Source organism: Tyto alba, unplaced genomic scaffold, assembly GCF_018691265.1.
Source record: "Tyto alba isolate M040663 unplaced genomic scaffold, T.alba_DEE_v4.0 Super-Scaffold_12, whole genome shotgun sequence".
Taxonomy (NCBI): domain Eukaryota; kingdom Metazoa; phylum Chordata; class Aves; order Strigiformes; family Tytonidae; genus Tyto; species Tyto alba.
In genome coordinates this window covers 6,574,513-6,589,323 of record NW_024881274.1, presented here as the reverse complement: position 1 = coordinate 6,589,323, position 14,811 = coordinate 6,574,513, and the positions used below count along the sequence as shown (strand labels likewise).

The following is a 14,811-nucleotide window of genomic DNA, read 5'->3' as shown; positions in this document are numbered from 1 at the left end:
CTGACACAACAGCAAACTCCTTGGAAACCAGTAGAAATTATTTATTTGGTGCAAGGTAGAAGTCACTGTTTGAGGGGTGCGCTGTGACCGTTCTTGCATTTCTTTTACCTCTGTCTGCAAGACACACTGCACAAAAGCTTTTAGAGCTGGTGGGAGGCGAGGGAGCTGTGCTAGTCGCAACTGGCAAACCTGAGAGCACCGAGTTAATTAGCTACTTTTAGGCATCAAAATAAAATCGGGCTGATTTTTCTCAATCACTGAGGGCTGTTGCTGCAGGCAGGGGAGGATGAGGATGGGGACGATGCTGCTCCCTGAGGGCCTGGGTGGGAGAGGGTTTCTGTTTTCCTTCTCCCAGCTGACAAGGGGTTTGCTGGGTCCCGTCCCTGCTGTCTTGGGGGGCTGAGGCTTTCTGGAATGGCAGATGCCCGTGAGGTATCGGGGGTCACCCTGGGAACCGGAGCCCCCTCCAGCCCCTTGTCCTGGGGAGGATGGCAGCGGGGAGCAGAGGCTGGGCCAGGAGCAGGGACTGGCACAGGAGGCTTCTCTTTATTTCTCCTCTCATTTAAAGAATTTTACATGTTTATATTAAAAAACCCCAAATAAATCCCAACCCTAAACTACAAAATGCTGCAGCAGAAGTGGAGGGGAAGCCCCCCTGCCTGCCTGCCCCCGGAGGCTGAAGCAGGACGTGCAGTCGCTGGCTGGGGAGGGGGATGCCTCTGCCCCGGCCCTTCGTGGGGAGCCGGGAGCAGGGGGGGGATGCGGGGTCTGGCAGCAGCGCGGGGCAGGGCAGGGTCCAGGGTCTGGCTCCACGGCAGAGGTATCGTCTGCAGAGCCGGAGCGCACGAGGGGACGGGCAGTGTGTGGAAACAGGGGTGCTGCTGTCCCCGTGGGGTATCGAGACTCCCAAGAACGTGGGTGTTCCCCACCTTCTTGCCTGGGTTTGTTAGCTGGGGGTTGGTGAGTTTTCCTGCCCAGGAGGAACACATCAAAACCCTCAGTTAAGTAATAGGGGGAAAAAAACCAAAACAAAACAACACAAAATACGCCCCCTCTCAGGGCTGGGCGGGGGCAGGTTCCCAAGGCAGCCGGTGGGGGAGACCGGCCATGGCACGGCCAGGACGAGTCCTGTCTCCAGCGGGGAGCCGGGTCCGCTCCTCAGAGCTCCTCATGGATCTTCTCCTGGTCCTCATCCGACTTCAGCTTCAGCTCCTCAGAGGTGATCTTCCCGTCCTGGTTGCGGTCCTGGTTCCTGAACATGTCGGCGATGACTTTCTCCGGGTCGGAGCTGGGCATGAGGCGGCCTTTCCCTTCTGCCACCTGGGTCTTGATGAAGGCAGAGAACTGCGGCGGGGAGAGGGGAGAGATGCGGCTTTGCTCCGCACGGCCAGGCCCATCAGGGAGCCCCACGGCCCGCGGCGAGGGCAGCAGCAAGGACGGGGCAGGGACAACGGGCTGCCCTCCGTGTCCCTGCCCGGTCCCAGCCCTGCCTGCATCCAGCAGCGACGTTCCAGGCTGGGGTGTTTTTCTTCAGGCTGCCAAGTGCCCCGGGGACAGCAGCGCCCTTCGGGTGCTGCTCCCTGGGGTGGGGTCCCCCGTGCCCCGCTGCCTCCCGCACCCCCTAAGCCCGTGGTCTGGCGGCTCTCGGGGCCCTCGCTCACCTCGTCGGCGGGGATCTCCCCGTCCTTGTTCAGGTCCATTTGCTCGTAGAGGTTTTCTGGCGGCTCCCCGTGCCAGATGAAGAGGTAGCCCTCGGGAACCCCCTCCTCCATGGAGATCAGCTCCACCTCGAAGCGGAGCACGGCGCTGCCTGGCACCCCCCGGGCTGAAAAAACAAGCGGAGGCTGCTGCACGGCGGGGGAGCTCAGCAAAGCGTTGGCCCTTGATGGGCAAAAGCCTCCCAGCCCCGAGCTGGGGCGAGGGGTGGAAGGAGCCCAGCAGCGGTCCAGCCAGGCAGAACCCCCTGTTGCACTGCCCGGGCTGCCACACGCCGCCCCCCTACCTCCGCTCTCGCCGTGGCCCAGGTGGGGGGGGATGATGAGCACCCGCCTCTCCCCCGCGCACATGTTGAGGAGGCCACTGTTCAGGCCCTCAATCACCTTGTTGGCCCCCAAAGTCACCTCCTGGGGCTTCTCGTAGTCGTGGCTGCAGGAGGCACAGGGAAAACCACGCAGCTGAGAAAACCCCTCGGACACAGTGGGCAGCCCCCCATGCCCCCACATCCCACGCCCTCCGTCCTGCCACGCCCTGAAGTTCCGCGCCCACCATGCCACCACACCCCAGAACCCTGCACCACCCGTCCCGCCGCACCCCCAAATCCTGCACCCTCCGCCCCGCCACACAATCCCTGTGGCCCCACGGCCGATGCTCCGGTGCCGCCCGTTGCAAAGAGCTGATGCTCCCAGCGCTGCTCCGGTGCCCGCCCACCCCCCGGCCCAGCGCCTGCCAGGATTTGGCCCAGTGAAGGGCAGGAACGCTCGGGGCAGCCCGCGAGCGAGCACGCACGAGGAGAAGAGCTTGGTGCCGTCCAGCAAGGAGCAGTTGTAGTGGTAGCGGACAAAGTCTCTGTCCCGGGTGGTGACGTTGCAGCCCTCGGGCCGGTGCACGGTCTCGATCTCCACCGGGTCCGCGGGGTTGTGGAAGTCGATGATGTGGACGTCAAAGATGAGCACGGCTGAGCCGGGAATTTTGTTCCCTGGAAGAGGAGGATGAGAAGAGCTGCTGGAACACCGAGGGGCCGGTCACGCCTTTCCCAGCCCGTGTGCCGGCGCACGGGGCTGGAGGAGGGGACGCCGCAGGTGCAGGCACGCCAGACCCCCCGGGCTGCCCTTTACCTGCTCCGTTCTCCCCGTAGGCCAGGTGGGGGGGGATGACCACCCGCCGCCTCTCCCCCATGCAGACCCCTTGCAGGCCCTGGTCCATGCCGGGGATGATGTAGCCCTTCCCGATGTAGGTGTCGTAGGTGTGATTGCGGGAGTAGCTGCAGCGAGAGAAGCCGCCGTGCAGGAGAGCCTGGCCCCTCAAACCCCCCCACCCCTGCACCCCAACCCGCACCCCTTCCCCCAGCCCCTGCCGTGCTCCCCCAAGAGCCAAACCTTGCTCCTAGGGATGCAGCAAACACTCATGGTCTTTTTTAGCCTATTTCATGCCCATGACCACCCCCTCCCCCACCTCCCCCCCCAATTCTCCAGCCTCTCCTCGCAGCTGGCTGCTGAGCACGGGGCAGGAGGGGACATCAGGGGGTCTCCCCACTCGGCCGCTCCCCTCCCCACACCTGGAGTCGAAGAGCGTCCCGTCCATCAGCGTGCCGTTGTAGTGGTAGCGGACAAAGTCCCCGGTCACAGCCCTGCGCTTGCAGGACTCGGGCACCTCCAGGTGCTCCAGGAAGACGCCGTCCTTGGGGTTGTGGAAGTCCACCAGCAGCACGCTGAACACCAGCGACGCCTGCGGTGGGATCGCGGTCCCTGGGGAGGGCGCACGGGTCAGCCCGGACAAGGGTCCTGGGGCACTGTGGGGGGCTCTGCACGGAGCTGGGCAGGACGGGGAGATGCCTGACTCACCGTAGCCCTTCTCCCCGTAGGCCAGGAACGGGGGGATGACGATGCTCCTCTTCTCCCCCGCGCACATGCCCAGCAGCCCCTGGTCCATGCCCTTGATCAGCCAGCCGGTGCCCACGTAGGTGTCGTAGGTGCTGTCCTTGCTGTAGCTGGTGGGGAGGAACGAGGGGGGGATGGTTCCAGGGCCACACCAGCTCCCCCAGCCCGTGCAGTGCCACGCAGGGGCTGGTTTGGGGGGTCAGGGAGCTGTGCCAGCCCTGCCGGGGTGTGGGGAGGGAGAGCACGGAGGGGCTCCCCTGGCTGGGGTGCAGCACGGGACCCCATGTCCTGCCACAGGCTGGTGTCCCCTGGTCCCTGCCGTCCCCAGTGCCCCCAGCCCCGAGGCGGGGAGCATCCCAGTGCCAGTGCCCCGTACCTGGAGTCGAAGGGAGTGCCATCCAGCAGCGTGCCATTGTAGTGGTACCGCACGAAGTCCGAGCTCTCCACCGTGCGGTTGCAGCGCTCCGGTTTGGACAGGGTGGTGATCTGCAGCTTGTCATCCTTGTTCCAGATGTCCAGCATGATGACGTCAAAGTACAAGGTGGCATCCGGGGGTATCAGCCCCGCTGAAGGGGTGGCAGCGAGGACAGAGCACCTTAGGTGGGACCAGCACCGAGCCCAGGCGAGCTGAGGGGCTCTGACCCCAAAGCCCTCCTGAGCCCACTGCGGCCTGGGGCTGCCGGCCACCCGCGCCAGCCCCCGGGGAAGCAGCGGAGCCCGCGGGGGGGGCAGGACCCCTCATTCCTGGGGAAGCCCTGCTTAGGCACCGCTCGCCCTGGCGATGGAGCTGGGCACCAGACCCCTGTCCCTGCTAACGCCAGCCCTGGGGGGTTTGCTCCCGCCGTCCCCCCGCCGTGCCGCGGCCCCTTACCCACGCCGATGCTGCCGTAGCCCAGGTGGGGGGGCACGATGAGGTGACGCCGCTCGTTCACGCACATGCCCTGCAGCCCCCGGTCCATGCCGGTGATCAGCCGCCCAACGCCCACCACGCCGGCCACCGTGGCCCCTCGGTCGTAGCTGGGGTGAAGGGACAGACCCGTCAGTGGTGCGGCAAAGGGCGAAGCCCCCGAAGCTGCCGGTGCTGGGGGTGCTCGATGCCAGCGCCGAGGGCTCGGGGCGGATCCAGAGCCAAACCACGGACCCTGTGAACACCGAGGGACGGCGCGGGAGCAGAGCGGGGGGCCGGGGCTGCCCCCTCCCCAGGGGTGCAGGTAACCCACCGCAGCCAGCGGGTCCCTGTGTGCAGGCAGAGCCCACAGCTCAAGCAACATGGATCCTGACGGGCTCAATCCTGCACTGCCTGGGGTGGAGCTGCCTCCAGCAGCACCAGTCCAGGGCTCTGGCCTCACCCTGCACGCCCAGCACCCTGGAGGCCGGGGAATGCAGGTCTGGCCCTCTGGGTGCAAAGGAGGTGGGTGATGCTTTCAGCCGGGACCAAACCCACCAACACCCAACGCCCACCCCAGGTCTCACCAGGCCAGCTGGGCTGGGGACCGGCAGCTCCCCGGCTTTCTGCTGCTTCCAAATCATTTCGCATACGGCACATTTGGAGCTTTATGCAGCAAGGAGGAGAGAAGACATCCCAAGCCTCATTTTTAAACTGAAAATTTGTTTTTATTTTTAAATCCAAGAAGCATCTGGGGCCATTTCAGATAAATTGGAATCCTTCATCCCCTTTAACGTGCAGCTGATGCTTTCTCCCGGCAGCACGCTGCAGTCGTCAGGACAAGGAATTATTTCAGCAGTGAATGTCCCAAGGTTCCCCTTGCATCTGGGGCACGCAGCTCAGCTACTTTTTCCCCGATTCATGCTCGCAAGAAAGATAACTGGAGCAGAATCCCTTTGATTGCCAGGTCTCTGAAAAATGCCCATCTGGAAAGTTTTTGTTCCTACACAGGGCTGGGGCTGAGCGCCAGCATTAGCCCAGGTTGTTTCTGTCCTTTTGCCGTGTCCCCGATTCCCCCCCTGCGCACGGTGGTGCAAATCAGGGACTGCACCAACATAACCCTGATTTATAGCCAGCGTGAGCGGAGCAGGATCGGTGCACGGGCCGAGGAAAACTAAGCACGGGCAGAGCGAAGCCCCGGCGATAATGAACGGGTTTTGCTGCTGCCACGTTTCAAAATGCTTGAAGTGTTTCCCTGCCCATGCAGCACATGCAGATACATGTTCGGAGTGCAAAATGTCTCACTTAGGGCCAAATCCTGCCCGTGCCCGAGCTGGGCTGCCCCGCACCCTGCAGCGCCCCGGGGCTGAGGGCGCGGGATCCCCCCGGGCTCTGCAGGCTCCCGGGGGGGGGGGGGGGGTGATGCCAAACCCGGGGGTGCGCTCGGGGCCCCGGGCTGACCCGTGCACGGGCTCCCCGGGCTCCCCGGGCTCCCCCCTCGCCCCCAGCCCCCGGCAGCAGCCCCGCGGGGGGGGGAGGCATGCAGGGCCCGGCCGCGGGAACCGCCGAGGGCGATACCTGGAGTCAAACTTTTTGCCATCTTTAAAGGTCCCATTGTAGTGGTAGCGAATGAAATCCCCCATCTGGACTTCCCGCAGGCAGATTTTGGGGATATAGTATCTGTCTATCACCACGTCTTCCAGGGGGCCGGGGTCGCCCAGCGCCGGGGCCCCCAGGATGCCGAGGAGGAGGAGGAGGAGGAGGAAGCGGCCGGGGGCCATGGCGCGGGCGGCTGGAGCCGGCGGGAGCGCGGCGGGGGGAGGCGGGAGGAGGGGCCGTGGGCCGCCCCCACCCGCGGGCCGTGGGCCCGGCCCGAGCTGGAATTTCTGTACACGTGGACGGCGAGTGGCCCCACGGCATCGCCGGGGCAGTTCCCCTGCGTGGGGGGCGGCGGGGCCGGGCGGGGCGACTCACAGCGGGAAAGCTCCACGTCAGGAGGGATTTTTTTTTTTTTCTCTCTCTCTCTCTTTTTTTTTTTTTTTTTTTTTTTTTTTTTTAATGGGCCGTTCCTTCTGCGAAGGAAATAGCTGAGGAGAGCTATTTGGGAGTGAGTTTGTGCAGCTGGAGGCCCCGTCCCGCCCCTCTCGGCCGGGTCCTAGCGCTGCTCCCCCCGGGTCTCCCCCCCAGTGTCCGCCCCCGCGGCCCAGGGAGCTGCTGCTCAGCTCGTAGCAAGTCGGCAGAGCAAATACAAGGAATTAAGTGTTTTAATAACATCTACTGCTCTTCAATCTGCTGCCGACTGATCTTTTACTGAATGGCGATGATTAAAAATGTGAAACTACCCCTCGAACAGTCTTTCCCAGATAGGAGCAGCACCAGACACACACGTCCGTGTTGCCCCCACATCCCTGCTCCCCCAAAAGACGGGCACCGTGGTAAGAGCCCTTGGCAAGCCCCAGGTGGGAAACAGGACAGACCATAAACCCAACCCGACCGCGGCTCCTCTGAGGCACAGCGCTGCTGGTGAGAGCAAACGCTCAAGCAAAGCGCTACCGGCCCCCTCAAGCCCGAGCTCGGGGTGCTCTGCAGCTCCCCAATGCCCCGTGCTGGGGCCGAGCACCCTCAGCACCGCCCAGAGGAGCTCGGGGGGACTCGGGTCACCCCCCGTGGCACAGTGGGCTCAGGGCCCGATGCTGGGGCAAGCGAGCGCTTACTTAGGGGTGATGGCACCCCAGGCTGCGTGCGATCGAGCAGCTCGTTGGCGAGGAGGTGCTGGGCGCTGCTGACGGGCTCTGCTCCCCAGGAAGAAACCTCAGCAGCGTCCCGGCTCCCGCCCCGCGCTGTGACATCCCTCAGGGCCACTGTCCAGCCGGCAACTGAGCGCCAGGCTTGGGCTGGGGCCAGTGTGGCCGTGCCGAGGCCTGGCGTGGTGCAGGGCGTGCGGCCTCCGGTTTGGCACCAGCCGGCAGCGAGCCCAGCTCCGGGCCCAGCTCCGGGCTGGGGGGTCTGGCCAGGTGCCCGCGTGGCACTGAGCGTACCCCGGGGTGCCCCGGGGCTGTGGCACAGGGCGCACCCCAGCACCCCGCGCTCTGCAGCGTGTGGCCCCGAGCGCATCCTTCAGCGCCCGCAGCGTGGGGTGCACCCTGAGAGTGCGAGGCAAGGAGTGACCCCTCCCGCGGCGTGGGGCGTGGAGTGACAGACACCCCCCCCTCCCGCGGCGTGGGGCACCGAGCACCCTCCCACACACACCCCCCAGCACTCCCCGTTCTGCAGCGTGGGGCCCCGAGCGCATCCTTCAGCGCCCGCAGCGTGGGGTGCACCCTGAGAGTGCGAGGCAAGGAGTGACCCCTCCCGCGGCGTGGGGCGTGGAGTGACAGACACCCCCCCCTCCCGCGGCGTGGGGCACCGAGCACCCTCCCACACACACCCCCCAGCACTCCCCGTTCTGCAGCGTGGGGCCCCGAGCGCATCCTTCAGCGCCCGCAGCGTGGGGTGCACCCTGAGAGTGCGAGGCAAGGAGTGACCCCTCCCGCGGCGTGGGGCGTGGAGTGACAGACACCCCCCCCTCCCGCGGCGTGGGGCACCGAGCACCCTCCCACACACACCCCCCAGCACTCCCCGTTCTGCAGCATGGGGCCCCGAGCACATCCTCCGGTGCCCGCAGCGTGGGGTGCACCCTGAGAGTGCGAGGCAAGGAGTGACCCCTCCCGCGGCGTGGGGTGTGGAGTGACAGACACCCCCCCCTCCCGCGGCGTGGGGCACCGAGCACCCTCCCACACACACCCCCCAGCACTCCCCGTTCTGCAGCGTGGGGCCCCGAGCGCATCCTCGGGTGCCCGCAGCGTGGGGTGCACCCTGAGAGCGCGGGGCGTGGAGTGACACCCCCCCCCCACACCCCCCCCCCGCGGCGTGGGGCACCAGGCGGCACCGAGCACCACCCCAGCGCACCCCGCGGGCGCTGCGCCAGCCGCGCAGAGCCGCACTAAGACCCTGCGCGCCCGCCCGCGCACCGCCCCTTCCCCGCCGCCCGCCCCCTGCGCGGAGCGGTGCGCGGCGCTGCGCGGAGCGGTGCGCGGCGGCGGCGGCGGGGATGGGCGGCGCGGCGCTGGCGCTGGTGCTGGCGGCGGGGCTGTGCGCGGCGCAGTACGAGGAGTACAGCGTGCGCGGGTTTCCCGCGGCCGCGCTGGAGCCGCTGCAGCGCGCCTACGCGCGGGCGCTGGCGCAGTACGCGGGCGCGCAGTGGGCGGAGAGCGCCCGGGCGCTGGAGGCCAGCCTGCGCCTCCACCGCCTGCTGCGCGACAGCGAGGCGCATTGCCACCGCCGCTGCGCCGCGCCCGCGGAGGGAGGCCCCGCGGAGGAGCCCCCCGCGGAAGGGGACCCCGCGGCGTGGGAGTGGGAGCAGGAGATGCAGCTCTTCGGGCGGCTGCTGCGCCGCGCCGGCTGCCTGCGCGCCTGCAAGCGCGACCTGCCCGTCTTCCAGCTGCGCTACCCCCCCGCGCAAACGCTGCGCGATTTCCAGCGCCGCCTGCCCTACCAGTACCTGCACTACGCGCTCTTCAAGGTGAGGCGGCGCAAATGCCGCGCAACGTGGCTGGGGGCGGTGGGGGGGTGTGTGTGTGTGGAGAAGAAGTGGGGGGGATTCCCGTACCTCTGTCCTTGCACCCCTCTGATCTGTGCCTCCTCTCGTACCCGCGCCCCTCCACGCTGTCCCCCCCATCGGGCACACCCCCATCCTGTACCCTCACCCTGCGCCCCTCACCCTGTACCTCCTCTTCCACGCCCCGTCCTCCATCCCCACCCTGTGCCCCCATCTTACACCACCAGCCTGCACCCCCTGCTCTGCACCCCCTGAACCCTGCTCCCCTCTATCCTGCACCTGGCTGTGCTTTCCCGTCCCGCACCCCCCTTCCCTCACTCCCCATCTGGCATCTCCCCCCCCCCCCCCGGCTCCTCCATCCTGCCCCTGCGCCGCGGCACGTCACCATCATCTGGGATGCATCAGGCAGGACGTGAGGGGTGCGCCTGGGACTGGGGGCCCCCGCCATTGTGTCCCCCCACCCCACCCTGTGTTGCCCTGGTCCCCCAAGGTGCCCCTCGGTGGGCAGAGCGTTGTCTGGGGAGGGGGACGCAGGGGCTGCCCCAGCCAAGGGGCCTGAGCTGGCGAGTCCAGTGTCACTGTCATTGCTGGGGGGACACGGGTCTGGCTGCTCGTCAGGGAGGAGTGCTTGCTCGGGCTCACGGTGCAGATGCGGAGGGAGGTTTCATCAGGCATCGATTGCCCCAGGGTGACTCTCCTTTGGCCTGAGCTGCTCTGGCAGGGGACAGTCCCCTCCCCGGGCCCCGGTGCTGGTCGGGGTCCTGAGCTGCGCCACTGGCCGGCTGCCAGTGCGGATGCTGCTGTAGCACTTAGTGCTGCCGCCCCTCTCGCCTGGCAGTGCCGAGGGACAGCCTGGCCGAGCTCCTTAATGCCTTTTCCTCCTGCTTGCTCTGGCCAAAACCCATTCCAAGGATGGTTCGTCCAACCCCCCCAATCTCGCTCCCCTGAAGTTGCAACCTGAGAGCTCATAAAGCAGCAGGGGAGTGGGGCGGCTCGCCCGGGCTGGTCCCAGTGCCCAGGGAGAGCGGATGCGTGATCAAAGCCACAGCACGTGGATCAAACCCACAGCACGTGGATCACTCCTGGCTGGATGTGAGGGACCGCGAGGGGCCAAGTTGTCCCCGTGCCCACCACGGGCACAGAGGGGGAGGTCGGGGTGGCTGGATTTCTCTGTGTTGTCCGTGGTCCCAGATCCTGTCTGTCCATGGCTGCCAGCTCGGGGATGGCACTGCGGGTGCCGGGCTGTCCCCTCCCGAGGACCGGCCTTCTGCCCCGCAGCCCCGGGGTCTGGCTGGGTGCTGAGCACCCGCAGCCACAGCGTCGGCCCCGGCTGCTCCCGCAGCAGGCTGCTGCACCAGCCCTTCCTCCCTCCCCAGTCAAATAAAATCGAGAAAGCGGTGTCTGCTGCCCACACCTTCCTGCAGAAGAACCCCAAGCATGAGATGACCTTGAAGTACCTGAACTATTACAGGACAATGCTGGACGTGGATGAATACCTGGTCGACCTGGAGGCTCAGCCGTACGAGGTGAGGAGGGGACGGGGCTGGGGCAGGAGAGGGGCTCCCCAGGGCTCGGTGTGTGCCGGCCGAACCCCGAGGGAAGCAGCTCTCCCTCACCGAGCCCTGGTCGCTCACCTCCTGCCCCCAAAAAAGCATCCTGGGGGGCCCGTGCTGCGGATGGAGCTGCCTCGGGGGTGGAGCAGGCCAGGTCGGTGCTGCTGGTGGGTGCCCGGCACGGAGGTGAGCGGCACCCGCTTGGTCCCCGGCAGCCGATATTCGTGCGGTCGGTGAAGCTCTACAACAACGGGGATTTCCGGAGCAGCGCGGCCGACATGGAGCAGGCGCTGGCCGAGTACTACAAGGCGTACGAGGACTGCCTGGCCGGCTGCGAGGGCGCCTACGAGCTGCAGGAGTTCAAGGACTTCTACCCCGCTATCGCAGGTGGGCGGGCGGGGGGCCGGGGGCCAGCAGGCTCGGGGGGGGGACACCGGGAGCCGATGGGTCACAGCGCCTGGTGCCTCCCCCCCAGACCACTTTGTGAGCGTGCTGCAGTGCAAGGTGGACTGTGAGACCGAGCTCACTCCCAACGTGGGCGGCTACTTCGTGGAGAAGTTTGTGGCCACCATGTACCACTACCTGCAGTTCGCCTACTACAAGCGTGAGTGCCGGCGGGCGCAGGGGACTGTGCCCCTGGGGCACCCCGGGGTGCTGCGGGACCCCGGGCAGGGTGTCACCCCCCACGTCACCCCCTGCTGCTCCCGGCAGTGAACGACGTGCGGGACGCGGTGCGCAGCGTCTCCAGCTACATGCTCTTCGACCCGGGCGACGCTGTGATGCAGCAGAACCTGGTCTACTACCGCTTCCACCGCGAGCGCTGGCGCCTGCAGGAGGAGGACTTCGAGCCGCGGCCGGTGAGGACCCCCCAGCCCCCCTGTCCCATGGCTCTGCCAGCAGTGACGGGGCTGACACGGCCCCCGCTCCCCCCCCCCCCGTGCCCAGGAAGCCGTGAGCTACCACAACCGGACGGCCGCCCAGAAGAAGATGCTGGACTTTGCCAGGCAGTACCTGCAGGCTGACGATGAGGTAAACGTGGGGGCAGCCGGGCGCTTTTGGGGGTGCCAGGTGGTGTGGGTGGGTGCTGCGGGGACCCCGGGGCAGGGCCCTTCCTCGGGCGGGGGGTTTGACCCCCAAACCAGCCCCGGTGAAGAGGCTGCAGACGGGGCTGCTGAGCCCCACTGCCTCCTCCTGCCCGTCCCGTGCTGCAGATGGAGGTGGATGGCGGCGAGGGGCCGGAGGCGCGGGACCTGCCCTCCGACAGCGAGTTTGAGGGCGAAGGCGACTATGAGGAGGGCTTCTTCGCAGAGTGGTGGCAGGAGCCCAAGACCAAGGGGGACAAAGCTGACCAAGGTTCCTGCCGCTGGGGCTGGGGGCTGTGCAGCGGGGTGGGGGTGGCTGCTGCCCGCACCCCGGTGCCACCGAGCCCCCCTTGTTTGCAGAGACCCTGCGATGAGCCCGACGGAGCCGGACGGTGGTGGCCCTGCGATGCCATCCTGGGGACGCCGGGCTTCGAGCTCCTGCCAGCTGCCGCACAGAAGCTTGGGCTGGCGGGGAAGGGCTGATCCTGCCCGGTGCCCAGCGGCAGGGCTGCCTTTGCCGTCTGGACATCCGCCGCCCTGAGCGCAGCCCGATTCTCACCGGCACCGCACCGGCACTGCCGAGCCTCCCTGCCTGCCCAGGAGCTCCCCGGGGCCCCCTCTGTCCCCAGTGTCCCCAGGAGCCCTGGCCAGTGGCGGTGCCCCGCAGCACCGGGGTTTACCGTGTCCCTCAGCTCCTCCCCAGGACCTGTGGACGGTGCGTCAGGATCGACCCTCGCGTTGTCTTGAGGGGTTCGGGGGGCTGCCCCACCTCTGGGAGCAATGCATGGTGCTGCTGGAGCCGGGCGGGTGCGCTGGTCCTGCCCCTCCCGGGGCTCCCCGCCTGCCTGCCAGCCCCCAGAGCCCGGGGTCCCTTCGGACCCCACGGCCGGTGCTACCGCGGGGCTCAGGGGGTGCTGGTGTCCCTGTGCTGTGGCGGGGCTGCAGCCTGGCGAGGCTGCGTTGCCCATGCCCTGCGTGTGCCTTGAATTTTCGCCACACCAGCCCTCTGTAGCCTTAAGCTCCGTTAATTTAATACTTCCCGACTTTTTTTTTTTTTTTTTTTTTTCTGTATTTACTGGTGCTGAACTTTTAATAAAATCCGGACCGGTCTTTTCACGGCTGTCTCTGCCTTGGGGCTCCCTGGGGCTGGGGCATGCTGCTGCTGCAGGAGCTGGGCGCTTGGGGTGGGAGAGGCCCTGCCATGGGAGGGGGAGGGTCGGGTTATGGGGCTGGATGGCCCCGTAAAGCGGGGGAGACCCCCAAGGGGGGCTGGAGGAGGCTTGTGGGGCTGGGGAACCTTCTGGGCTGTGAGAGCAGCCAGGCTCTCGTAGGGCAGCGGAGGTCCCTGAGGGCGCCATGGCTACCCTGGGACCTTTACGGGGATGCGTGACCACCCCGTTATGCAGGGGAGGCTGCCAGGTGGCACGGGGGGGCTGTGGGGGGGCTGTGGGGCAGCATGCCTCACCCCGGTACAGCTGTTCGGGGTGTGATGTGCATCAGCTGCTGATTGTTTTGGGGGGGTGCATCCCCCCGGCACGGGTCCTTGGGGGTGGTGCTGGTGCAGGGTGTCAGGGTGGGACGACCCCCCCCCCCCATCCCGCCGGCGTCAGGGCGTTCCGGAGCCCGTCCCGGAGGCCGCTGTCGGTGCTGACGAGCCCGCGCCGGCCTCGCTCCTCCCCGCCACGCCGGGCCCGTTCCGGCTCCCCGTGGAAATTGGCTGCGAGGACTGAAACCGAGAGGCTGAATCACGGCGTTGGCCCCGGGGGAGGGAAGGGAAGGGAAGGGAAGGCAGGGGGCGGCGGGGAGGCTGCCAGCACCCCACCCTGCCCTGCCCCGGAGCTCCCATTTACCAGGGCATTCCCAGCGCTGCCCACCCTGCGCAGGGCACTGGGCTGGGGGACAGGGCTGAGCCCCCAGACCCGCGGGCAGGGCTCGGGGCTGGGGGCAGAGTTAAGGGGAGGCGGCGGCGGGAGCGTCCCGTTGCACCCCTCCGCGCGGCAGGGCTGTCCTGTCCCTCGGGAGGAGCGGGGTTTGTCACCGATGGGTCACGGCCACCCTGGGGAGGGGAGCGACAGCCCGGTGGGGTGTGGCCGGTGGTGCTGGAGCCCGGCTCGGCGGGAAGCACCCTCAGCCCAGCGCGCTGGCGTCGCGGCCGGGGGGGGGCAAAGGCTTGTTTATCTCCCCCACAAGCCAGGTGAGGGTGGCACAGGGCCCACGGAGCCTCCGCCCTGCCCCGACACGCGCCTGGGCACCGCGTCCCCTCGCCACCCCCAGACTCACATGGGGACTCGCAGCTCCTCGCAGCCCCGGGCCGGGGTCCCCCCGGAGTGGCGGAGTGACCCCAGAAGTGGCCAGGGCTGCGAGCGGCCCGGCAGAGCCGGGTTGCGGGGAGGTGCTGGGGTGCAGATGTGGGGTGCAGGGGTGTGAGCAGGGATACGGAGGTGGGAAGCGGGTTAACGCCACGGAGGCAGCACTGTGCGTCCCCGACTCCCCTGACCTTGACCGAGAAGGAACATAAATGAGGTTTTTGATGGTCATCTTGGCCGTGCCGTGCCGTGCCGTGCCGTGTGCCCCTTTGCTCCTCATGCTGGGAGAGCCCTCGCTGTGCTCTGGATCCCCCGCTCTGCGCACACCAACGAAATCCCATTTTCTTGCCGGGGCGCTGGAAGCTCCGTCTCCCACCTTTCTCCGGAGCTGCGATTCCCCGGCGGGGCCCTGGGCAGGGCGCTGCATGGGGGCCGGGGGGGTGCAGGATGCGTCCCCTCACCCCCGCACGGGGCAGAGCCCTCCCGCTCCCCAGATCCGGGGATCCCCACCGTGGGCTGGGACGTGCCCCGGTGCCGGGTGCTCGTTGGTGACTTGGGCGCCGGGTGACGGAGGCTTCACCCAGGGCCGGGGGGAGCGGGTGAGCCGGGCCGTGGCGGCAGCACCCGGCTGGACCAGTCTGGCCGGGGACTGGGGTGACGCAGGCTGCCGTCAGCTGCCCCAGCCCTTCCCCAGCGCCTCTTGCTGCCGCTGCTGGGCTCCTGCCTCAGTTTCCCCACCCGGTGTGAAGCTCCTTCCCAGGGCCAGGGGATGTTCCAGGGCCGCTCCCTCC

General features: G+C 67.5%; 2 protein-coding genes across 2 annotated transcripts; one reads left to right on the top strand and one right to left on the bottom strand.

The window, feature by feature from the left end:
* Positions 1 to 17: 17 nt before the first annotated feature.
* On the bottom strand, positions 18 to 6,417 carry FKBP10 (FKBP prolyl isomerase 10). The gene is made up of 10 exons (XM_042787251.1): positions 6,061 to 6,417; positions 4,468 to 4,613; positions 3,973 to 4,162; positions 3,561 to 3,706; positions 3,275 to 3,464; positions 2,835 to 2,980; positions 2,506 to 2,695; positions 2,003 to 2,145; positions 1,662 to 1,825; positions 18 to 1,344 (listed from the first exon to the last, which is right to left on the bottom strand). The coding sequence occupies exons 1-10, from the start codon at positions 6,261 to 6,263 to the stop codon at positions 1,159 to 1,161; spliced, it is 1,704 nt and encodes a 567-aa protein (XP_042643185.1). The 5' UTR covers positions 6,264 to 6,417; the 3' UTR covers positions 18 to 1,158.
* Positions 6,418 to 8,512: 2,095 nt separating this feature from the next.
* On the top strand, positions 8,513 to 12,824 carry P3H4 (prolyl 3-hydroxylase family member 4 (inactive)). Its single transcript, XM_042787280.1, has 8 exons — positions 8,513 to 9,043; positions 10,456 to 10,605; positions 10,848 to 11,019; positions 11,108 to 11,236; positions 11,344 to 11,489; positions 11,578 to 11,661; positions 11,844 to 11,985; positions 12,075 to 12,824. The coding sequence occupies exons 1-8, from the start codon at positions 8,573 to 8,575 to the stop codon at positions 12,086 to 12,088; spliced, it is 1,308 nt and encodes a 435-aa protein (XP_042643214.1). The 5' UTR covers positions 8,513 to 8,572; the 3' UTR covers positions 12,089 to 12,824.
* Positions 12,825 to 14,811: the final 1,987 nt, after the last annotated feature.

Bases quoted from the DNA above. Each gene is read 5' to 3' on its own strand.
- FKBP10 (XM_042787251.1), bottom strand. From the start codon at position 6,263: ATGGCCCCCGGCCGCTTCCTCCTCCTCCTCCTCCTCCTCGGCATCCTG. The intron at 4,163-4,467 runs GTAAGGGGCCGC...CCACCCCTTCAG, and splicing joins CTACGGCAGCATCGGCGTGG to CGGGGCTGATACCCCCGGAT. The intron at 3,707-3,972 runs GTACGGGGCACT...CCTCCCCACCAG, and splicing joins GGCACTCCCTTCGACTCCAG to CTACAGCAAGGACAGCACCT.
- P3H4 (XM_042787280.1), top strand. From the start codon at position 8,573: ATGGGCGGCGCGGCGCTGGCGCTGGTGCTGGCGGCGGGGCTGTGCGCG. The intron at 11,020-11,107 runs GTGGGCGGGCGG...CCTCCCCCCCAG, and splicing joins CTTCTACCCCGCTATCGCAG to ACCACTTTGTGAGCGTGCTG. The intron at 11,490-11,577 runs GTGAGGACCCCC...CCCCGTGCCCAG, and splicing joins AGGACTTCGAGCCGCGGCCG to GAAGCCGTGAGCTACCACAA.